The following is a 25,070-nucleotide window of genomic DNA, read 5'->3' on the forward strand; positions in this document are numbered from 1 at the left end:
TTATTGACTAATAATAGATAAATTGGTTTTAGTTTGTGACTTGATTACCAAGTAAAGGGAAACTTTGAAACTTTAGTTTGTGGCTCGATTACCAAGCACAACTGATTTATTGACTTAAGACCAGCTTTAAAAGTGTCACAAGTTTGTGGCTTGATTACCAAGTGATGGGGAACTTGTTGCGCTTCGATACGTAAATAAAAAGAATAAATAAAAAAGTGAAATGCGTAAGATATGCTAATCGTTTTCTTATTCTTCTTTCTTGTACGTGTTGATTATGTGATTAGACAAAGGCACAAGGTCTTCATGCTTGTCCAGAGTGGTATTGGGAATCAACTAAAAGCCAGACAATTTTCATAAACTATCTGTACGGAATGTTTGTGTTTGTTGAATCAGCAAGAATATACGTTTCTCCAACCACCTTATGAGTTAAAAGGCAACAATATATTTTCTCCAGGACTAATGTGATGCATTAGCATAGTTAATTTTACTCAAGGCCGAGTGATAAACTACAACGATTTCTCTACATTCAGATTTAACATCAGTTAGCGAGTAAAAGGGGGTCTCATCACTTTTCTGTTGAGAGACAAATTTATTGGAGTCACAGGTAGCCAATAGAGTGTTTCTATTCATACCTCTAAAATTAGTAATTGGACCTCTTAAATTTTTTGAACTTTTAATATTCCCCTTTTAAGTTTTAACCCTAAAATTAAAAAACATAAAAAAACTATCTAATTCCAACGAACAACCAAATGCATAACCTCCACCTTGTCGATCCACTCTTTGAGAGTCAGTGTTGTCAATTGATCATATTCATGTAGATTCATAGAAATTAAGATTTGATTGTGTTCATGTAAATTCGTATGAATCTAACTGGATTGTGTTCATTATATTTAATGGATAATTTGATTTGAAAATTCACAATTAGGTTTGATGATTAATCTTAGTTTCGTGGTTGTAATTCATTGCTTTAATCATATTTTCTCTAAAAAGTTTTTTTTTTTTTTTTTGAGATTTCAACTTTGTCTGTTTCGTTTTGTCATATACATATTGCAATACACTCTAAACTACCAGTTCCTAAAGAATGTTCTTGGCTAATTCTCATGAGTTTTTCTTAATTGTATAGTGTTATGTTTTCAATGGCTAGACTTTTTACTCAAATTGATATCTTGTGTTTGAAGATGAGATTACTGTGGTTCAAGGAAGATGGATAAAGTTGGAAGTTTTTTTTTTTTTTTTTGATCGAGGATAAAGTTGGAAGTTTGATGATAAAAAATTCAAAGGAGGTATGAATAGAACCACTCCAGCCAATGGTAGGGAGGAGATCGACATTTGCCAATCAATGAAGAGTAGTCCACGAAAGAACTTGTAACAAGCATCCGAATCCCCATAGGAACCAGTAAAATATCATTGCAATGAGCCCTCACCGTGAAGAATAGCATCGACAAATCAGGTGAAGCATACCTAAACCGGAAATCAACTTCATTAGACCAAAAAAAAAAAACTAAATTCGAGGTAGACAATATAGGGAGAGAGCATAGAGGGAATCGTCGTGGCAGATGCCCTTGTAATTCCAATATACGGTTAGGCGACGGGAATGTTCATGGTATCTAGTTGCTTACGCTACCAAACAAAAAGGATAGACTTAGTATTCAAAAAAAAAAAAAAGACTTAGTACTCTTTCATCCGATCAGACTAGATAATTAATTACGTATAACTTTACCATATTAAGATAAGGCGTTCATTTATTTTCTTAATAAAAAACGTTCAATCTTTATTCCACATTCTAAATTTTTAAAGGGCTCATGCCATTAGGAAAAAAGTCCCAGCATAGTTTACATTCCTCATTTTTTACATATAACCTAGCAGTTGTTATGTGTTCTAGCCTTCTAGGTATTCGATACTTCCGTTGACAACGTGACTTTTACATTCTCTTTCCATCAAATTTCATGGATCTCCTTTCTTGACTTTTTCTCCTTTGGTTTTTTACTGTAGCATACTGGTCTTAGTAGTGCCTCCTTAGCCCCAAACAACAGCATAGCGATGACAAAGTATGTGTCACAAATTTCTTATATGGATCAACAATGGCTTCCAGTATGTCAAATTCTTGAAGTTGGTTGGCTTTACCTCACAAGCAGGGGCGGATGCAGGTACTTAGTCAGTTTGGCTCAAGCCCCACTGAGGTTTTTGGGCCAAAAAAAAAAAAAAAACTAGGTATATAGCATCTGTTTTATTTTATTTTTTGTTGAACGCTCTTTTCCTTTCTCAAGCCCCACGGAAATCCCGAACGCTCTTCTCCTCCTCTCCGTCTCCGAGCTCCAGGCCTCTAGGTATCTCTCTCTCCCTCTCGGTCTTCTCCTCCTCCTCTTCTTCTCTTCTTCTCCTTTATATTCCTTTTTTTTTTTTTTTGAAGTTTATGATCTTCAGTTCTTCGGCAGCTCGACCCTTGATCAATTGACTCCAATCACTCCACGAATCTAAGATGTTAAAGAGGTATTATAATTGATAAGGCATTCATATGATTGATTATCATTTTAAAATAAGGCATTCTGAGATGTCAGTTGACCCCATTTCCTTTATATGGTGCCCAAGAATGAAACCCTAATTGAGTTTATTCCTCATGTTTTGGTAGAGGATTCAAAAAACAATGCTGCTCCGGCAAGTCTCTCTAACTTAGATGAAGGTGAGACTTTTTCCTCTGAATTTGTTTGATAAACCTCATTTTCTTCATTGGGAGCCCAAGAACGAAACCCTTTTTCCTCAATTTTGGCAGAGGATTCAGAAAGCAATACTGCTCCTGGAAGTCTTTCTAACTCAGATGAAGGTGAGATTCTTTCCTCTGAATTTGTTCGATAAACCTCATTTCCTTCATCGGGAGCCCAAGAACGAAACCGTAATTGAGTTTTTTCCTCAGGTTTGGCAGAAGATTCGGAAAGCAATGCTGCTCCGGCAAGTCTCTTTAACATAGCTAAATGTGAGACTCTTTCATCTGAATTTGTTCGATAAACCTCATTTCCTTCACCGGGAGCCCAAGAACGAAACCTTAATTGAGTTTTTTCCTCACGTTTGGCAGAGGATTGGGAAAATAATGCTACTCCAGCAAGTCTCCCTAATGCAGACAAAGGTGAGACTCTTTCCTCTGAATTTGTTCAATAAACCTCATTTACTTCATCAGGAGCCCAAGAACGAAACCCTAATTGAGTTGTTTCCTCATGTTTGACAGAGAATTCGGAAAACAATGCTGCTCCTGCAAGTCTCTCTAACGCAGATGAAGATGAGACTCTTTCCTCTAAATTTGTTCGTAAACCTCATTTCCTTCATCAAGAGCCTAAGAATGAATCACTTGTTGAGTTTTTTCCTTAAGTTTGGCAGAGAATTCAGAAAACAATGCTGCTCTGGCAAGTCTCTCTAACACAAATGAAGGTGAGACTCTTTCTGAATATGTTCGATAAAATTCCATTTCCTTCACCAGAAGCCCAAGAACAAAACCCTAATTGAGTGTTTTCCTTAGGTTTGGCAGAGAATTCGGAAAACAATGCTGCTCCGGTAAGTCTCTGTAACGCAGATGAAGGTGAGACTCTTTCCTCTGAATTTGTTCGATTAACCTCATTTCCTTCATCCAGATCCCAAGAACGAAATCCTAATTGAGTCTTTCCTCAATTTTGACAGAGGATTTAGAAAACAATGCTGCTCTTGGAAGTCTCTCTAACCCATATGAAGGTGAGATTGTTTTCCGCATCCTCTCTAACCCAATTTCATATTGGAAACTGTATTTGAATTCGAAGAAAATCTACAATACATTAATGTACCAATATTAATTAACCCTCCCCCTCTTACTAAGACTACATAATGTTTTGATTTGACATAGAGGTGGATTTGGTTCTATCTCCGTTCAGTTTTTCACTAGTAACAGAAACCGCACCGCAAATGTCGGCAACCGATATATCAATTCGGTTTGGTTTGATTTTGGTTAATTTTAACCCCATTAACATTGTTGATTTAATCACTATTTCTAATGAAAATTTGCATTTCTTCAATTGTTATCATACATATGGTAATTATCCAAACAACATCAATATCCACAAACTTTGACATAGAGGTAGATACAAAGATAAGACTCTGAAACTAGTTTTTTAACAGAATAAAACAATTTTTTTTTAAATTTTTACTTTTAATAAATTCGGGTGGAGAAGTTTTATATACACATTTCAATTACTTAATGCACACCCCCTATATTCTTGGGGAGTGAAATTTGAAGGAATTGTGTCCTAAAACAATCATTTTGATGTAATTATTATTGTAATTATTATTAATCAAAAGGGCAAGTTTATTGTTCATTGCTTATATTTAATATTTGATTGAACAAGGTCCAAGGAATATGAGTTAAAGAGAAAGTAATCTAAAGAGTTAGATGTGTGAGACCTTTACTCTTTCACACTCTTATCCTAAAAGGTTCCTAGTCATAGGATTATCACTTGGACATTGATAATCCGGAAAGACTAGCACATACTATGTATGCTCAATATGGAGGATGATATGTCTCTTGTCATTTGTGTAGAGACACTAATACAAGTATGTGGGTGCTCTTAACTTAAAGAGTACACTGAACGCGATCATTAGAGTTATTGTATGGAGTCTTACTTACATGTCAAACTTGAACTCTAAATTGCAATAATACAAATTAGTCCTTTGACCTGAGACACCATAGTTGTCTTATGAGTGAATGGATTATCTCTCGATGATGCAATAATATTGTGTCCCTTAATGGATGTAATAGATGCATTCATTGGTATAATCAATTCGGTCATGGAGACATGTGAGTGTACAACAAGGAATCTCTATCCTTAAGTAAATAAGGTGTATGTTCAAAGATGTGATTCAATGAGACTTTGGCCAAAGCATTGAATGAGATTTAAAAAGGAGTTTTTAATCACATTCTAAGAATCACATAAGAATGAAAATCACATTAGGGGATTGACATATCAATTCCATACCCCGATGATGTGATTTAGAACATCGTGTTAGAGAAGGACCGTATTGTATTGTAATTCCAATTGAATATGTTCTTTGTCATTCTACATTAACTAGGGTAGTCATAATATGTTGCAAGACGTCACTCATGACTTGTGAAGTCCCCGAAGATTAATAAACATTTATTATCCTAATAACAAGGGAGAATCAAAAATGGAGTTTTTGATTCGTAAACAAAATAGAATGGTTTCTATAAACTTCACTGCCTTGTTAATTAGAACCTAAGAGATCGCACACCATATAAGTGGATCCTTGACATTGTATATGAAGAAGATTAAACAAGAGTTGGTTATGAGCAAATAATTAATTAGATTTATTATTTGAACATAATTAGGATTTTCGGGTAAAAACCGAACCTATTGGGCCTAAACGATTGTCGGATTTTTGGTGTGGACTTGAGCTTCATTAAATGAGATTTAAATGAAAGTCCAAGACACGTTTTTAGTGCCCAATAACATGTATAGACCAGCCAAAATATTGGCTTTATGAAAATCAATATTTTTCTTTTAGTAATTGGAGTTATTTCCTATTATATAAAAGTGAAAGCATGGACAAAGAAAAAAGGTGTGTCTCCACACTATTATTTTCATATTAGAGAGAGAGAAAGAGAGTTCTCTCTTGGTCCATTTTTCAGAAATTAAAGGAAAGAAGAACACTTGCATAATTTCTTCTTTTCTTTCATCTTTCTTCATCTCTTGATTCACTTGGTGAAGATCCTTAGAGGCCATATATTTTTGTGGCTTTACTTGTTACATCAAGGAGGAGATTACAAGCACAAGAAGGAGTTCTTAATTCAAGGTGCTTCAAGGTGGAGGAAACACACACAAGGAGAGATCAAGGAGAGGAACTTTGGTGGTTCACTTGGATCGGATTAAAATCACGCTCCAAGGGTGAGTAGAACATAAACTCCCTCTTTGTTCTTCCTTACTATGCATGCTATGTTTATATACATATCACAATAAGCCAAGATCATGGGTTAAAGGAATGGATTTTATGTTTAGTTAGTAGTTTAATTGTTAAACTAATTCCGCACTAATTAAAAAGTTTTGAAATCCATCCATTCCTTCAAAATTTGCACTCCCCATTTTGTAAACCACACTCCCATTATCTCTTTTGTTCATTAAATTTCCTAAATTACCCTTACCATCTTTTTATATTTTCCTTGCCCCTCATTGCCTTATGCAGCTCCTCTCTCTATAATCTTCTCTCTCTTACTCCCATATCAACTCATAGACCAAAAAGATCATCTAACCACCAGTGCCCATCACATTTGGCTTGCCTGTTCGTGTGAAGCGACCCTGAGCTGCTATACTCCGAGAGCGAGAAGCTTGAACCAATTTGCTCCACGAGGGCCTTTGAGGCTATTGCATCTATGCAGCGGCTAACTACTGTGAGCTCATCATTTAGAGGAAGTAGAGTCTGAATACGTTTGTTATAATCACACTTTACACCCTCTAAGTAGCTTGGCAGATCCATGAACGCTGGTTTCGATTCGATCAAAACCGGGGTTGATTGAAGTTCATCGAGTTGGGGATGAGGTGATTTCCTGCTTAAATTTAGGCTCATTAGTGGTCTAACCATAAATTAGAAATTTCAATTGTTAAGCAATGGCAGCAAAGCCTTCATGATTGAAAAGGACGAGAAGAAAATGTTTTCCCATAGAACTCGATCAGAATGTGAGAACTAAAGAAAAGAAATGAAAAGAAGAAAAAAGAAAAGAAGAGAAGAGATGAAGAACTAGGGGTATTTTTGAAATAAACAATAAAGGGAGTGTGGTTTACAAAAAGGGAGGTACAAATTTCACTTCCCATATTCTTTTGTCATCAAACTTCCATTTATACCCCTCCTCATTAATAAATAAATAAAAACAAAAACAAAGAAGAGTCTACAAAAATAAGAATTAAATGCTTTATATATTAAAATATGTAAAAGTAAATTGGAATTGGTCTTCTCATTTCATTTCATAGTCCCGATAGAATTACAACGGAAATATCAATTACAATAATAATACTAAATACTGATTGAACTATAATTGCAATTCCAAATAAATAAATAAATCTGTCAAATTCGGGGTATAGTGATCAAATTCTTGGGTGTAATTAGAAACACCATGACCAATTGGTCCAAAACATTGAGCCGCTGATGGCTAACCGACTCGCTCGGCCCGCCCAATTTGAAGAAACTACCAGAACCTCCAAAGTGCTTCTTCTCGAAGCAAAGCACTTTTCACCGCCTTCCCCTGTCCAATCCTCAAACTACTCCCCAGCACTTGCTCACTTGCTCCCCCCTGTTTCGCTTTGATTTCTCAGTCCATCTTCAATTCCAACCAAAACCCAGTTCGACAAACATGTCAATCATCCCAATCAACGAGCGACGAAGCAGTGACGTCGATCCCTGGGCTCTCGACCTCTGGGACCCATTCCTAGATTTCCCATTATTCCCTTCTTCACTCTCCAACGTTTTCCATGAACTCAATCCGGGTTTTCCCTCGGTGAATTCCCGGCTCGATTGGAGCGAGACCCGCAACGTCCACGTTCTTAAGGCAGCTCTTCCTGCGTTTGCCAACGAAGACGTGCTTGTTGAGCTTCAAGAAGACCGAGTGCTTCAGATTAGCACAGACAGTGGTAGCTTCATGACCAAGATTAAGCTCCCCGAGAACGCCAAGATTGAGGAGCTCAAGGCCTTTATGAGCAATGGGGTTGTTACTGTCACTGTTCCTAAGGGGGAGGCTGACAGGCCCAATGTCAGAGCCATTGAAATTTCTGGCGAAGATTAAGGTGATAAGGTGATTCCTTGGGTAGAATAAGATATGGGTAATAGAGTTTTATGTAGAATGTCAATAAAGTTTGTGTCTTTATGGATTTAGATTGTATATCTCGGTGTGAGTATGTGTTGCTTAGATGTGCTATGTAAGTGTGAAATTGTAGTAACATGCGAAGATTAAGATCCAGTTCTGGGTGAAATAAGATTAGTCTGACACTGGTTGACGAATGTGAGTAAAGTTTGTGTGGCGCCAGTTTGTAATGCTTCAATGAACTCTTATAATGTGAAATTGGATTTCTCTTCAAGTACTGCTTGTATACTATGAAACTTGCAGCTACTGATATTCTTTGTGCTTCTAAACGTAATGCAGTATGTAGTATGAAACTGTATTAATGTGCCAAGATTATCTGGCTAAAATATGATATGGATGACATCAGGTTTGTGTTTTCATGTATTTGACATGTATGGTTGGAGATTGTAGTACGCTTACTGAACTTGAATAATGTACTGTACTATAAGTTTTGTAGTACACTTAGGTATGAGTTTGTAATGCTTAGTGTGAAATTATATCAGTATGTGGAGATTAAAAAGTATAAGTCCCTAAAATAGATATGGGTAACACTGCTTGATGTCGTTGTGTAAGCAAAATATGTGTCTTGATCTGTTTAACATGTATGGTGCGCATTTGTAATGGGTCGATAATTTATATAATGTGCTATCTAGTATGATATTGGATTCGTCTTCGAGTAACCGTTGGTATACTATGAAAGTTGCAATTACTGATTTCATATCTTTGTGCTTAGCTAAAGGTAATGTGGTATTTAGCATGAAATTGTATATAATTTGCCAAGATTATGATCTAATTCAGGCTAACATAAGATACCGATCAGATCAAGTTTGTGTTTTTATGTGTTTGGGTATGCTTCGAGAATATAATGCTTCCCTTCATTGTCTGCTATGAAATTGGATTTGTCTCGACGTAAACTTGAAATTGCTGATATAGTGATTTTATATCTTTATTCTTTATGTAGTAATATAGTATCATCTATAGCATTTATGCAATTAGAATGACAAAATAAGGTCCACCAAATCATTCAAGGAATTGTAGGAAGAACCACCCTGGTTCATACTGGATTCAATTTTCTCCTTCAATTCTTTTGCTCTTTGCCTTATTAGCTCTCCTTATTTACCCACCTTAAGCCTTCTTATAGCTCCCTCTATTTCTCCTCTGTTCATGTCATTCTCCCATTCTAACCCTACTCCCCAAACTTGGGTCAAGTACCTTGCATTCACTCGCTGGTCCCCAAAATAAGGTTGGCATATCAACGGAACTCCTTCAGAGATACTCTCAATCGTTGAATTCCAACCACAGTGACTCCAAAACCCTCCAACTGCAGTGTGTGCCAAGACTTCCTTTTGGGGTGCCCATTTTACTATGCAACCCCTGTCCCCAATAGTTTCGTGGAAACCTTCTGGCAGTGCGCTAGAGTCCGTTCGGACCACCCACAAGAAAGGCTGCTCACTGTTGGAGAGACCCCATGCCATTTCAACTAGGTCTTTAGATGACAGATTTGTGTGATTGTTTGTCAAGCCATGGAATGCAACTCTGGTCCTCTTTCAATAAGCTGATGGATATGGCCGGAACAGTTTTGTTGAGAGGGCCGATAGGGAACGACGGAAGTTGGTATTCCTGCTGGATCTTTGTCAATGTTGATTGCTCGAGGCAATCCATGGTGTTCCAGATGATAGCTGAAGATGACCTTCGATCAAGGGCTTTCGCTATCAGTTGTAGTAAGTCATCCAAATTTCTGAATTATGTGATGGTTAGGTCTTTAAATCTGAGTGGTTCAAGTCCTGGTACTAGTTCCAACATCATAGAATCTGCAATTATATAGGTAGAGCATCAGAGTTCTTAATGTTCATGTCAAAGTTATGCGTGAGAAGTAGAGAATAATAGAACGTAATTCTCACAACAACAAAAATAAAAAATTCTGTATGTCAATACAGCATTCAGAAAGTTGAAAGAGGTCTAATTGTTGCACACTTTGACAGGGAATGTAACCATCGTTTTGGAGCCTAGGAATTGCGAGGTAACTTAGCGTCTTTGCTGCACTGCTAGTAGATAATATGATACTAGGAGTCTTAGATAATTGGCCACCTCTTCTGCAAAGTACATATATTCGTCATAGATGATACAAGCAATCTTATTGTGTTGGTCCTCTTTCTCCATTATCACGGAATTGGCCTTTGAAGTTGGTGTTGAAACCTGATATCACGGCTATAAAGTTGTGGGCTGATATATTTTTGGGTTATTATCACAAAAGGTACCTGAACTTTTCCTCTATTTTATCGATGGTACCTGAACTAACTTCAATTTTGATCACAACCAGTACCTGAACTTTTCGATTTCATTTTAAATGGTACCTAAGGCCACATTCGGTCATCATTCCGGCCAAAAAACCCAAATCTAAAAAAATAAAAAACAAAAAAACAAGTTCAATGCAAGTCTATTACCAAAAAATCATCACTATATATATGATCTCAACCCTTGAAATCATTAAAAATCATCACTATGATCGCCTCCCATGCCGTTTTTAGTTGGAATAGTGACCGGAGGTGGCTCTAGATGCCATTTAAAATGAAATCGAAAAGTTCGGGTACTGGTTGTGATCAAAATTGAGGTATAGTTCAGGTACCATTTGTGATAATAACCCTATATTTTTCTCACATATGCCATTGGACAACTCTATGAGGGTAGTTTAGCGGGTTGGGAAAGTTGAACTGGGTATGAGCGATTGTGATGTGAAAGCCTTTGGAATGAAGGATATTGCCCAGATGAAGCATTGGGGTTATGTGGACTTGAAAGGGCAGAGGAACCAGCACCACTCTGCGGCATCTCTCTTGTCGATATTGCATCTGTCACTGAGAAAGGCTTGTTCAACAGGGAAATGAGGTATTTTCTGTTTTGGACAGGTGAGTTGGAAATGCATTGTTATATGGTTTATATAAATAAACATACCTTAAAAGTTAGAGTTGAACTACTCTCAGAGAAGCAAAGTTGTTTGTTTAATTTGGAAAGATTGAAATTATTATTTCAATGTCTTGGAAAGTGTGTTATGTTTATCTAGTCCTTATTTAAATGATTAATTTCAGTTTACCCCCCTGAGGTTTGGGAGTGACATGTCACCCCCTCGACTCTCAATTTTGAATTTTTACCCCCCAAACTTTCCAATTTCAGTCAGTCATGTCCAATTTCTCAAATTCCGTTGGACGTTAATTCTGACAATCTAACCCACTTTGAAGCCTTTTATGGTCATTTCAAGACAAAAAAAACTCATATGTGTCCTTAAAAGGCTTCAAAGTGGGTTAGATCGTCAGAATTAACGTCCAATTTGGACGGAATCTGAGAAATTGGACATGACTGACAGAAATTGAAAAGTTTGGGGTAAAAATTCAAAATTGAGAGTCGAGGGGGTGACATGATGACACCCCTCAACCTTAAACTGAAATTAATCCTTATTTAAAATAAGATCAGTAAACTCTGGGGACTCGGTTTTGGGAAAGAAATTTCGCAGCTGAGAGCTGATTTATTGACTAATAATAGATAAATTGGTTTTTGTTTGTGGCTTGCTTACCAAGTAATAGGGAAACTTTGAAACTTTAGTTTGTGGCTTGATTACCAAGCACAACTGATTTATTGACTTAAGGCCAGCTTTGAAAGTGTCACAAGTTTGTGGCTTGATTATCAAGTAATAAGGAAACTTATTGTGCTTCGATACGTAAATAAAAAGGAAAATTAAAAATGAGATCGATGGAAATCAAAAGTGAAATGCGTAAGATATGATAACCGTTTTCTTGTTCTTGTTTCTTGTGTTGATTATGTACTTAGACAAAGGCACAAAGCCTTCATGCTTCTCGAGAGTGGTAGTGGTAATCAACTAAAAGCCAGACACAATTTTCATAAACTGTCTGTAGGGAATGTTTGTGTTTGTTGAATCAGCAGCAATATATGTTGCTTCAACCACCTTATAAGTTAAAGACAACAATATATTTTCTCTAGGAGTACTGTGATGCATTAGCATAGTTAATTTTATTCAAGGCCGAGTGATGAACTACAACGATTTCCCTACATTAAGATTTTACTGATAGTACTGTTTAGCCAGTACTGACCATGTAAAAGGGGTACGTTCCAAAAAAAACCGAGGTAAAAAGATCACACTTTTCTGTTGAGAGACAAATTTATTAGAGTCACGGGCAGCCAACAATAGCACAGAGGAGATCGACATCTGCCAATCAACGAAGAGTAGTCCACAAAAGATCTTGTAACAAGCATCCGAATACCCGGCCCATAGAAACCGGCAAAATATCATTGCAATGAGCCCTTGCCATGAAGAATAGCATCAACAAAATCAAGTGAAGCATGCCTAAACCGGAAATTAACTTTATTAGACCCAAAAAATACCTAAATCCGAGGTAGACAATGTAAGGAGAGAGCATAGACGGAATCGTTGTGGCAGATGCCCTTGTTGTTCCAATATGCCGTTAGGCGACGAGAATGTTCATGGTATCTAGTTGCTTACACTACCAAACAAAAAAGATAGACTTAGTACTCTTTCATCCAACCAGACTAGATAACTTCATCATTTAAAAAAAAATGCGTTCATATATTTACTAAATAAAAAATATTCAATCTCTATTCCACATTCTAAAAGTTTATAAGAGCTCAAGCCATTAGGGAAAAAGTCCTAACATAGTTTACATTCCAGGTTTTTTGCACCAACAGTGTCTGGAAACTTAGGTGACTGACAATATGATATCCTAACTTACAAAGTTATCAAAGTGATACCCAGACTTATTTTTTCGTATCTCCGGCATACCTGCTGTCAATTTCCGTCACATCTCCTTCAATTATGACCATGTGCCACGCACGTGATTCCTTGGAGGAGGGCAAAAGCGACTTTTACACATATTTCGACCCTAACCTCAATCAAAACTTGAAATCCCTCTAAAACAACACAGTTAAACACAAAAAGAGACCAAACTGATTCCCAAACTTTGGCTCTCAAACCAAAATTTGATTAAAATGAAAGAAACTCTCCGAAAAGGATTCAATTGGATTTGATTCCTGACCAAAGGAGATAATGGCAAAGATATGGAGGTTTTTTAGAGAATCTGGACCCAGACGCAGAAATAGTAAGTTCCCTTTCTTCTTTGATTTTGAATACATGGTTAAAGCCAAACGATCCAAAACCAAATTCGTCACTTTCAGAGACTCTGTGTTTAGCATTAGGGAAACCTAGATTAGGGTTTTGATTAAGACGAAATAGTATTTTAGGGTTTAGGGATTTGGGGCTGAAATTTTAAATTTTCAGTGGGAGTGGTCCGTGTATTGAAAATTAATATTGTCTTTGACATTTAGTTGTTTTGGATTGGATTTGCGTTGTTTAAATTTCCAGAAACAAATTTATAATGGTTTCGATTATAGGTACCAGATTATATATAGGATTTAAGCGTTTTGATAAAGCATTGGTTTTTCTGGGTTTAAGGTTGCAATGTATGCAACCCAGGTCATACATAGGAGGATTAATGGTGTTCTTTCCCATTTTCAATTCCAGAAGACCTATACACCATGGAAATACACCATGGTGGTTACTTTGACAAGCTGCTGGATGGTACGAAGAAGTATAGGGTGGCTAGGTTCAACAAGGATGGTGGGAAGATTTGGCTAGATGGGTTGGATCCTGACATGATTGCATGGACAGAGTTCGGGAATAGAGCCTGGGATCTTGGGTACAGGGAGAAGCCCATTTCATACTACTTCAAGATTCCAAGGACTACTTGCAATGAGGGTTGGGTGCCGATTAGGAATGATGCAGATGCATTGGAGATGATTAAATTGATTCCACTTAAGACCAGGTAAATCAGTGTGTACATAACTGGTGGTGGGAGGAGAAGGAAAGCAGAGGCTAAAGCTGATGACTTGGTGCCAACTGACCCAAATTGGGAGAATCCCTTGAATACGGTGACTGGTGAAGAGAGAAAAAGAATGGAGCATGAAAACAACCTATTTGGGACTCAGTTAAATAGGGAGAGTGATGTAGATGGCAGTTCTAAGGGAGTAAATAGGGTTGGTGCAAATGTTAATGCACATGGGGGGGGGGGGGGTTAGGCATGAAGGAGGGCTAGCTGATGTTATAAATTTGGATTCAGATAGTGATGTGGATGTGGGGGAGGGTGTGCAGAGGCAAAGTGAAGGAACTTTTGGAGGGCTTAGTGACTTAGTCCTCGACTTGTTTGCTTCACAATGCGAGGTGAGGAAGGGAGGTAATGACAAAACTGGACAGGGACAGAATGAAAGACGGCAGCAACAGGAGGATGACTTAGGGGTATTTAGTGGATTCTACAATGCCTTTGTGAAAAGCCGTAGACCAAAGCATATATCTAAGAGGCCTAAACAGTATGCTCCAGCTGTTCAAGAGGCAATCAGGGCATCTGCTGAAGAGGCTTTAAAGGCATCTGTTGAAGAGGCAGAACAGGTTTTGTTACAGACCAAACAAGACCTGAGATTGGGTCAGTTGTTGAAGAGGCTGCAGCCCAAACAAGACCAGATGTTGGGCCAATTTTTGAAGAGGCTACAGCCCAAACAAGACCAGATGTTGAAGCACCTGCACCAAGTGTTGAAGAGGCAGGGCCAAGTGTTGAAGCTGTTGACACCAATGAACCAATTGTTGGGCCTAGAGAAAAAGGGAAGAAAACAGGCAATGTGAGCAAGGGAGCAGAGGGTAAAGACAAGGGGAAGAGGTTGCAGCAAGCAGATAAAGGGAAGAAGGCTGCTAGTGAAACAACAGCCAAGAAGAGTAGATCTTAGCCCAAGTCTAATGGGAGACAAAAGAAGCAGCCAAGGTACAATACCAGAAAGAAGGGAAGCAAGGGATATGAGGAGGTAGATGGTGATGATTCAAGCTCGGATGGTTCAGATTTTTATGTGGACAGCGAATATGACCAAGGAGATTCTGAGGATGACCAACAGTTTCAAGAAAATGTGTCAAATCCCCAAAATGTGGAAAATTTTGAAGAGATGGGATTCAGAGGTGACTGTAGTGATGATGGGGTTGAAACAGACGAAGAGTTGGGGAGTTTGAAGGGATCTGAGTCAGAGGAGGATGAAGATGGGAATCCTCTCCCTATAGCAGCTTGGAGAGGCATAAAGCTCAAGTCTTGGAACAGAAGGGTAGATCTCAAAAACACTAGGTTTGTTGTTGGTTTGTGTTTCCCAAATTCGGAGTAGTTGAAGGAGGCAATCAGGGGGTATGGTCTCGTGAACAGAAGAGGAATTTGGTTTCAGAAGAACACAGCCAAGAAGATTGAAGTTAAATGTCAGTGGGGATGTGATTTTTAGTTGTATGCTACTGGGATAGCTGACCTTGGGCTCAACACACTTGTGATCAAGACTCTCAGATCTAAGCACAAGTGTTCATACATTCAGTCCAGTCACCACATAAACTACAATAGGGTTGCTAAGGAGGTACAACAAGACCTCTTGGTTGATTAAGATTGGAGCAGAAAAGGGATTTAGAACCACATCCAGAAAAAGTTCAATTTGGATGTGAATGTGTAGACCATCTCGAAGGGAAAGAACAAAGCCAAAAGGATGAATGAGGGACACTATGTTGAGCAGTACAACAAGCTGGCCAGCTATAAGAATGAATTACTGAGAAGCAACCCAGGTTCAACAGTGGAGATCAAGACCGAAATGGTTGGGGAAGTGAAGAGGTTTCATAGAATGTATGTGTGCTTGGCAGCTTGCAAGAAGGGCTGGATGGATGGTTGCAGGCCTTTAATTGGGTTGGATGGGTGTCACATTAAGGGCCACCACCCGAGCCAACTGTTATATGTTGTTGGGATAGATGCAAACAATGGGATGTTCCCCATTGCCTATGTAGCTGAGGTTGAGAACACTGATTCATGGAGGTGGTTTTTAAGGTACCTCATGTGAGATTTGAGGATTGAGAGGGATTCAGCCTACACCTTCATCACAGACAAGCAGAAAGGATTGGGGATTGCAATAGCAGAGTTGTTTCCCAATGCTGAACACAGGCACTGTGTTAGGCATATGTACACACTACTAGAATTATGTTAATAGACATCGCATGTTTTAAATCGGTCAGACTTGCCCACGATGTAAAAAAGTAATCTAACATCGTTTTACTAAAATACCGATTTAAATGTATATCATTAACATCGGTTCTTAAAATGACCGGTGTTAAAAGTGTTGTTTGAAAATTTGCAGGAACCTATTTTTGCAAAACGCGCTAAGTCTTTTAAGTGAAATGAAGAAGCAGGTACTAAAACTCAAAACTTTCACACTTCGAAAAAAATTGCCCCCGACCCCAAATCTGAAACAGATCGAAACCCTCAAGCTCAGTTGATCTCCTCCCAAACTCGAGCTCTTCCTCCTTCTCTTCACCATCACAATCTTTCCTCCTCCATTTTCGGCGGAGTCTGAAACGCCAAGAGAGTCGAAGAAACATAGATCCTGACAATGTCGAAGAAACCCGAGCTCCTTCTCGACCTTTCTTCACCTCTGACCGAGATCTATTAGCTTCTCATCTCATCTCAGCTTTTCTCTCCAGATCGGTGTATGAATTTCTAAACCCAGCCCCCCTTTTCTTTTTCGCTCTTCGATGTTTTCTTCTAGTTGTTTTTATTCTATGGATTTGTGGGCTAGAGCCCGACCTCACATATAAGGAGAATGAGTTGGGTGAGTCAGTTCCTGCTCTTCTTCCACCATGATCGATAAAGCTAAATCGTCAGACCCGTAATTCCTCAGATCCAATTCCTCTTCTTTTCGATTTTAAGCTAACTTTTTTTATTTTCTAAAATTTTTAGGGATTTTGATTTCTGATGCGATTGCTTTGAAAATTGTTGCAGTAAAGGGACTAAGAGGGATTTCAGCTCTGCGATTCTCGAGCGGAAGAAGGCAGCGAATCGCCTTGTCGTCGATGAGGCCATCAATGATGTCAACTCTGTCGTCGCGCTCCACCCTGAGACCATGGAGAAGCTCCAGCTCTTTAGGGGCAACACAATCCTCATCAAGGTGCGATTTTGATGTCGTTTTGTTGGTTTATTCAGAATATTGTTGAAGAAAATTGATGGAATTTTGCTTAATTAGGTTTTGGGTAGTGAGTGAAGGTAATAACCAAGATAAACTGTGGGATTGTCTGTTTTCAAGTCAAATGGTCATTGCTTGCATTTGGGTTTTATCTATTTTGGATGTTTGGAGGTTTAATTTTGAGATAAGGCTTCATGATCTACATAGCCTCTGCAAGCCATGCAAGACTGAGTGCTTGACAGCTTAAAGATCACTGGGAGAGTTAGCAACTTAGCAATGAATTTCTTAACTTTCTCTATTGCAATGGAGTTAGCAGGTTTTCATTAAAGCTGAGCCCCAACTGATTATATTTTTCTGGAAGTACTTTCCCTACCAACTAAACAAAATCAAGGAGTGATATTATTCCTGGGGGATGTTGGGGCCAAGGATTCTATTACATTTACATACATGCATTATGAATTTAAAAACCCAGATGAACGTAGGCATAATATATAGTACTATGTATTCTGAATTTTTGATCTCATGAAGGATCGAAATAATTTTAAAGAATTACATGTTCATATACTCTAGTATTAGATATTAGTATATAGAAAATATGAACTTGGGAATCTTCCTCTTATTGCTGGATTCTATGTCCTAGCAACCAGCTATTTTGATCTTTTCTCTTGAAAAAGTTATTGGTTAATTAGATTTTTCCCTTATGGTTTGTTTTACCTCCAGATTGGGTATGTTCTCTCTTACTTCCTTCCAATCTTTGTACCAATTGAAATTGTGAGCTATGCAATTTTGGTTTTAATTGCTTTATTCTATGATTTGTATGGTCACCTTGAGTTTGAACGTACTGTTGATTTTGTTATGCTTTTGAGATTGGACGGTCTGGAGGTTGAAATGTTTTTCTTGGAGATTTGGTGATCGAGGATTTAGCAAGCATGGCAGAAGTACATTGATATTGTTAGTGAGCTATATCGATCCTACTTGGACTGATGGTTTGATTGTGGTGAGTGGTCTCACTAGTTCTTGTTGTTTTCGATGTGTCTCTGTATTAGTACATCGGTGTAGTTACTTACTTTCTGTTTGGTTTTCTTGTCGGATTGTTTGTTTTGTATTGCTAGAAGAGAAAAGGTGGAGATGGTAGCTCGATTGGTAATGATTCAAAAAGATCAATGGGACCGGTTTTCAGGACTTTTGTTTATGAGGAGGGATCTGAAAATGATTTGTAAGCTTCTTTACTACTGCTAACTATGGGAGGTTTGATATATTAGGAGTTCAGTTATATCTATATAGTTTTTCATGCTTTAAGTTCTGCTGAAACTGCCATAATCATGTTAAGCAATTTTTGTATGCTTGGGTTAGCTTTTTCGTTGTTTAATTTATCAGCTCAGTTTGCGAACTAGAAGTGGAGATTACTTGTATCTTGGAATAGTGATTGTGGTGGTATTGTGTCTTGTCTGTGAAAACTATAAGTTGCACAATTGGAAGGCCGATAGAGTACTTGGTACTAATTATGTGAAGTTTTATACACAATCTGATCTTCCTCTTTGTGTACAATATCTTGTAGAACTAAGAGTTCTAGTTGTCTGGTGTCTAAGTGTTTAGTTATATAAATTTTGTTTTTCATAGTGCTTCAAAAGTAGTCATCTGAAGTCAATGAGCTAATCTTTGTCATATTTTATAATTCCTTGGCATGGGCTAATACTATTTTGTCAAAAGAAAAAATAAAATAAAATTAAGGTCATGCTAAGGTGAAGTTGTTTACTTTGCAGCAAGATGGATGCTATACATGCTATTTTGTCAGTTATATCTACATGTTAGAATGGTTCACGTACTTATGATGAATAGACAATGGGTGGATGGTCTAATATCAGTCCATCAGTTTGATATGTAGTGATTGCACTACTATGTTACAGTGTTTTAGCTAACACATGTTACTGATTCTTGCCCCTCTATACAAATATTTGACAAACTATGTCAGAGTTTTAATGGAAATGTATTGCAAACTTTATTTAACTCAGCAGACGGACTTGGTAGTTGTCTAACAGAAAACATGAGATTCTGGATTTGGAGATTTACTTGCGACCAAGCTTTAGCCGTGACTACCTTAAATATCCTTACTTTAGAAATTTATGATTTTTGTTCTGTTATTTTCCCTTCAATGCCATTGGATCCTTGACTCTACGTACTTATTCATTCATTTATCCTCTTTGTTTAGGCAATTACTTTGTCAAACTGCATTGTTGCTCACAATAATGACTTGTTCGCTTTGCTGGTGTCCTATAACTTTGCCGAGATAAAAAGCAATGTGTTCAAGCGATATAGTAAGGAAAACATTCATAGCCTGGTATACTTTGGTGAGTTTGCTTCCTTTTATTGGCTTATAGCCACTATGTTAATTAAACTAGATGTGGTTCTGTGTCCGATGAATTAAATTAGATTAGTCTTATATTCTTTTTAGATGGTCCTAAATCCTCCACATTTATGCATTTATCATATTCATCCTAGCTCAAAACATTCTGGAGGAAACATTTGATGGGAAACTGTTTTAACTTTTGGGTACTGCAGAACGCTGGTGTGGTATTCGTCTGTGAAATGATCATCGATATTGTAAAGCACTCGTTCATTGCTAAGTTCAATGACATAAAGCCCTTTGCATACTCTGAGTTTCTTGAAGGACCTATGCAAGCAGGTATTGTTTTGTTCAAAGTGTGGATAGCTTTCTTATATTATTTGTTGAGTTTAGATCAGTTCAGCAAATGTTGACTTATGATTCTAAATTACACTACTCATTGCAAATTGTTCTGTGTGTTTTTTTTTTTGGCTTAAAGAGTGGGATTCGAGATTTGAAAGGTGGAAGTGCGGGACGAGAACCTGAATATCGTGGCAGACGTTCAAACAGGCTCAAGAGCTTTGCCTACTTTCTTCAACTATACTCGTGATGGTATAGAGGTACATGTATAGTCATGACTTAATTGAAAATTTGAAATAACATTTGATGGCCTCTATGCTTCGCCTTCTATTAGGTAATACATCTTCTGTTGTACTGTCTTCCATCTATTTATTTTTTTCTAAAGTATTAGCTTTTTTTTTCTTTAAAAAGTAAATGATGTAACTAAAATAGAGGTTTGCTTGCTTGCGTTAAGAAATACTCACCAACATGAGAATTCTAAAAGCGTGCATGTATGCACATGTATGGTATATGGGTGATTCATTTTTCTGGATTTATGTGTGTTTAAATTTGGTAAAGTCCAGTTATATTAGTATTGGATGTGACTTGTAGTTGTGCAGATCCATCTTGTAGTTCAGGTGCTGCAGTTTGTTTGTTTGAGTTTTTTGTTTTGTTTTTGGGTTAATTAAATATTAACTTGTTTACCCAATGATTGTGACTTGATTGTGTTGGTTTATACAGTTCTAGTGGGCGGTAAAGACTCGGAAATCATATAGCCAACATCAATGAGGTATGCATTGAAGTAGCTGATTATATACAGACTTTGGTATAGAATTTTGACTACTAAAATGATTTGGAGTAAGGCTAGTTTTTTTCTTTGAGGCAATGTGTGTTGATAAAACTGATTGTAACTTGTTATTCATATGTCTCTAGGCTAGCTTTTGTAGGCTTGGAGTTTTCTGTTGGATCATAAATTTGGAAAGAAAATTAATGGAATGTCCCATTTTTGGATGATGTGCTTGAGTTAAGATGTTGAGATAGATATATATATATATATATATATATATATATATATGAACTGATGTATATAAATGGGAAACAAAACACTAATGTCAAAGAAAACGATGTCAATTCAGAGATTACAAATCAGTACCTAAAACTGGACTGATGTCTCATGATTATGAACATATCGAAATATCACCCAAAAATCGATGTACACAAAACCAATGCACATCGATATCTAAACACCAAATCGTTATCTATTGTCAACATACAAATCAATTGTTATAAAGTAAACTGATTTACCATGAAATACAGGTCATCGGTTTTGAAAAATAGAAATAATGTCTACAAAACTACTAGACATCGTTTCAAATAACGAAAAGCGATGTTCCTAGTAACATAAAACATCATTCTTAATAGATTAACTGATGTTGCCTAAAGGCACATACATCGTTCTCAGGAGAATAAGGTGGTAAGATGCACGTAAAAATGGACACGAACAAACAAAATTTTTTGGTGACTGATGTCTACGAATGTACTGGACATCGCTTCTGGAATAGAAATCGATGCAAATGTTCACGTAGGTATTGTTCGACATATACTTTATTAAGCATAAAATGTGAAAATATGAAGAATTAAATATAGTTAACATATAAGATTATGATGATTATAATGATTATACATCGATTTGTTTTTTAGAATCGATGTTGGTTGTTGTCTGGGATATCGGTTAAAAACGCGCTTATACTGATGTCTATATCTTTCTCTACACCCACTAAGACATTGGTCGAAAATTAGCTTAACATTGGTTCTGGACCGATGTCTATAAACAAAATTCTAGTAGTGACAACAACTTCAAAGCAAAGCATCCAAGAGAAGGCCTAAAATAGCTAGTTTGGGATGCAACAAGATCAAGTACAAAAGTGTGGTTCAAAAGGCATATGAACGAGATGCAGTAATTGGATCCACAAGCATGGCAGTGGTTTCAAGATAAGAATCCAGCTCAATGGAGTAGAGCATACTTCAGAGAAGATGGGAGGTGTGATATATTGCTAAATATCCTCTGTGAGTCATTTAATGCAGCTATTATTCCTGCTAGGGATAAGCCAATCTTGACTATGCTTGAGAAGATAAGGATGGACTTGATGGTTAGGATAGCTAATAGAAGAGTTGCAGTTCAAGGCTGGAAAGATATGGTTGGCCCTAGGATTAAGAAGATTATGGATAAGGTGGCAGAGAGAACTTCATGTTATAGAGCATGGAGTAGTGGTGAACTTGAGTTTCAAATTACTGGAGGGGGAGATAATGGCAGCAAACATGCGGTGGACTTGAGGCTTCACACATGTACATGTAGGAGGTGGCAATTGAGTGTCATACCTTATGTTCATGCCATATGTGCCATTAGAAGCAAGAAAGCAAAACCTGCCCTGTTTTGTGATGACTACTTGATGCCTTCTAGTTATATGGAGGCATACAGTCCCATTATCCATCCTATTGCTGGGGAGGATGATTGGGAAGTTGTGGATTACCCTATTGCACCTCTCCCATATAAGAAGCAAGCTGGAAGACCTAGAATGACCAGATTCAAGGAACCGGGTGAGAACAAGTAGGCTCCACCAACACCAGACCCAACAAACACAACAAGGATGCCTAGAACATATACCAAGATGACTTGTCAGGTTTGCTTCAAAAAAGGGCACAACCGGTTGGGCTGCTCAATCACTAAGGCAAAAAATGCAGTAGCAGCAAAGCAATTAGTGAGTCATTTAAGTCATTTAAATTGTTGGTTTTTTGACAATCACACTTCATCAAATTAATGTTGTTTCCATTGCAGGGGGAAGGTAGTTATTCTAATGGTGCCCAACCAACTAGGGAGAGGCAAAGAAGGCAGCAGGTTGGGCTTATAACCTTGTCATTTTGTTGGTTTTTGTGGTTGTTGTTGTGATCTGTTGGTTGTGGTTAAGCTTGTGCTCCATTTGGTATGGTCTAGTTTGTGATCTGTTGCTTATGGTTAAGGTTGTGCCTCATTTGGTTTGGAACTAGTTTGTGATCTGTTTGTTGTCGTAAAGGTTATGGATTTATGCTAGGGATCTGTTGGTTGTGGTTGTGATGGATATGGTTGTGTTTTTTACATGTAGGCACCAAAAGTTTTAGCTTCAAAGGGTAACACCAGCTTGAAAGTCTAGGAAGGGTTGGAAGAAGCGAAAGACCGTGGAGGGCAACCAAGGTGGCAATGCAGGGCCTTCTAGTTCACAAACAAGGCATGGACCTCCAACACAAAGTAGCCAAAACCCAGCAGCAAAAAAGGCAAAACTGAATCTGAGTGGGCAGCACTTTGAGGCATGTTGTCATGAACCAATCCATTTGTGGTTCTCATGTATGATCTGTTCAATGATGTGAAGAACATTTGGTGTAATTGCTCTCTTTTGATGACATTTTCTTGAACAATTTGTTGGTTTATAGAGCAATCAATGTATGTTAACTTGTTGGGTTTGATATTATCATTTTTTATGTTTATATCCATGCATCAGAACAAATACATTTGCCTTTGATATGGTACATCTCTTTGAATCATGTTAATTTTTGTAGACATCTGAAGTGAAATAGGTCTTGGTCAAATTTGGAGGGAAGAGTTCATAGCTTTGACAATTTTGGAGGGAAACCAACCCAGGTCTTTGTCAATTTAATGTGTTTCGGAGGGAGGGAAGAAGTTGTGGTTCTCATGTTATAAAACGAATTGAGGGCAAAACAGACTTTTTAGCCTCATTTAAGGAGTCACGTGTGTGGCACATGGTCATAATTGACAGAAACGTGACGGAAATTGACAGCAGGTATGTCGGAGATACGAAAAAATAAGTCTGGGTATCACTTTGATAACTTTGTAAATTCGGGTATCATATTGTCAGTCACCCAAGTCTTCAGACACTGTTGGTGCAAAAAACCCTTACATTCCTCGTCTTTACATACAACCTAACAGTCCCCTTATCTGACAACATGGCTAATTAGGAAGGAAATTCTGATAAAATAAAATAAAAAAATAACTCGTTTCATTTTTCAATTTTTAAATAAAGTATTACGAGAGAGAATTATTTAGCTAAGAATGCGCTTATGTATCCTGCATTTCAAGTTTGGATTGAGGATGAGCCACAATGACTATCCGATGTACTTATAGCTTATGTAAACATTCCAATTGCGTAGTTAATGCAATTTCTTTTTCTCAAAAAAAAAAAAAAATTTAAATAAAGTATTACGAGAGAGAGAGACAGAGAAAAAAACCTGGTCTCATCCGGAATTTTAAGGAAGCAGTTCTACGAGAAAATCCTATTCAACCCAGGTTTCCTGATCGATTGGATCTAGGATACCATTTCCTACTTGACAAGTACTTATCATATATGATGTATATAGGCGCTCCTATAGGCTATAGTTTCTACATTATTCTTCCGAAAGCTTTTGCTTTTCTTCGTGGGTGTTCTCTCCCTTCAACTTTTTCGCTAGTTTTGATCTGTTTCTACTTCTCCCTCTATCTACTGGGAACTGATTGTCCACACCTGCAGATTTTGAGAATTGGGTTTGCTTCAGGTAAAGTTTCTAGCTTTCTTTTCAACTCTTTTTTGCTCTTCAATGTCTCCTTCTACAAACGATTGGTTAATTATTCATTGAGAAATTTGAACTTTTAGTGAGTTTCTTGTTTGAAATGTATGTGTGCAGCGATTGGTTCTAAACATTTGTTTTAGTTTCATGAACCATAGTGAGTTTCTTGTTTGAAATGTATGTGTGCAGCGATTGGTTCTAAACATTTGTTTTAGTTTCATGAACCATAGTGAGTTTCTTGTTTGAAATGTATGTGTGCAGCGATTGGTTCTAAACATTTGTTTATGTTCAGGTTATCAACTGTAAAGCTTTATATTCTGTTCTTGTTCTGCATGCTCTTTTTAAGGATTTCTGTTTGAGACTAAAATTTTTGTAGAAGAGAGAGAGAATTAAATTGAGATGTAATGGAAATTGAGGTATTTTAGGGAATGGATATGTGGGTTCACTGCTAATTTGAGGTCTGGATGGGGTCCAAAGGATAAATAATTTAGCAGTTCATGTTGTTTTGATGAAGGATTTTCACTGCAATCTTCATATTCTTGATACTCTCACCAGAAGTTGAAATTTTTACTTTAAGCAACTTATCTAATGTCCATAGTTACAGATAAAGAAACACACTTTCGTCCATCCTCGATTCCCTTCCTCTGACAGTTTTTCTTCGTTTATGATTGATGGTTGGTGTTTAGGCTCCAGGTGCTATTTGTCTTGTTTTGCCTGATCAAGTCTAGTCCCCCAAGTTAAACTGAATAAGAAAAAAATCAAACAATCCTGCCCTTATATCATTAGCATATGGGAAATTAAAATTTAATTGATATACATATATGCTATGATGATCTTTTGTGTACATTGATAGTTACATATCCAATATCCTATTCTAATATCAAAATATTTAACTTTTATTCAGACCTAAAA

General features: G+C 37.3%; 1 protein-coding gene and 1 pseudogene across 1 annotated transcript; one reads left to right on the forward strand and one right to left on the reverse strand.

Annotated features, from left to right (window-relative positions):
* Window positions 1–7,249: 7,249 nt before the first annotated feature.
* On the forward strand, window positions 7,250–8,096 carry LOC133731939 (18.2 kDa class I heat shock protein-like). Its single transcript, XM_062159386.1, has one exon. The coding sequence runs from the start codon at window positions 7,376–7,378 to the stop codon at window positions 7,802–7,804; it is 429 nt and encodes a 142-aa protein (XP_062015370.1). The 5' UTR covers window positions 7,250–7,375; the 3' UTR covers window positions 7,805–8,096.
* Window positions 8,097–8,853: 757 nt separating this feature from the next.
* Window positions 8,854–10,528, reverse strand: LOC133730378 (UDP-glucose iridoid glucosyltransferase-like; annotated as a pseudogene).
* Window positions 10,529–25,070: the final 14,542 nt, after the last annotated feature.

Source organism: Rosa rugosa, chromosome 2 (assembly GCF_958449725.1).
Source record: "Rosa rugosa chromosome 2, drRosRugo1.1, whole genome shotgun sequence".
In the NCBI taxonomy this organism is placed as follows: Eukaryota; Viridiplantae; Streptophyta; class Magnoliopsida; order Rosales; family Rosaceae; genus Rosa; species Rosa rugosa.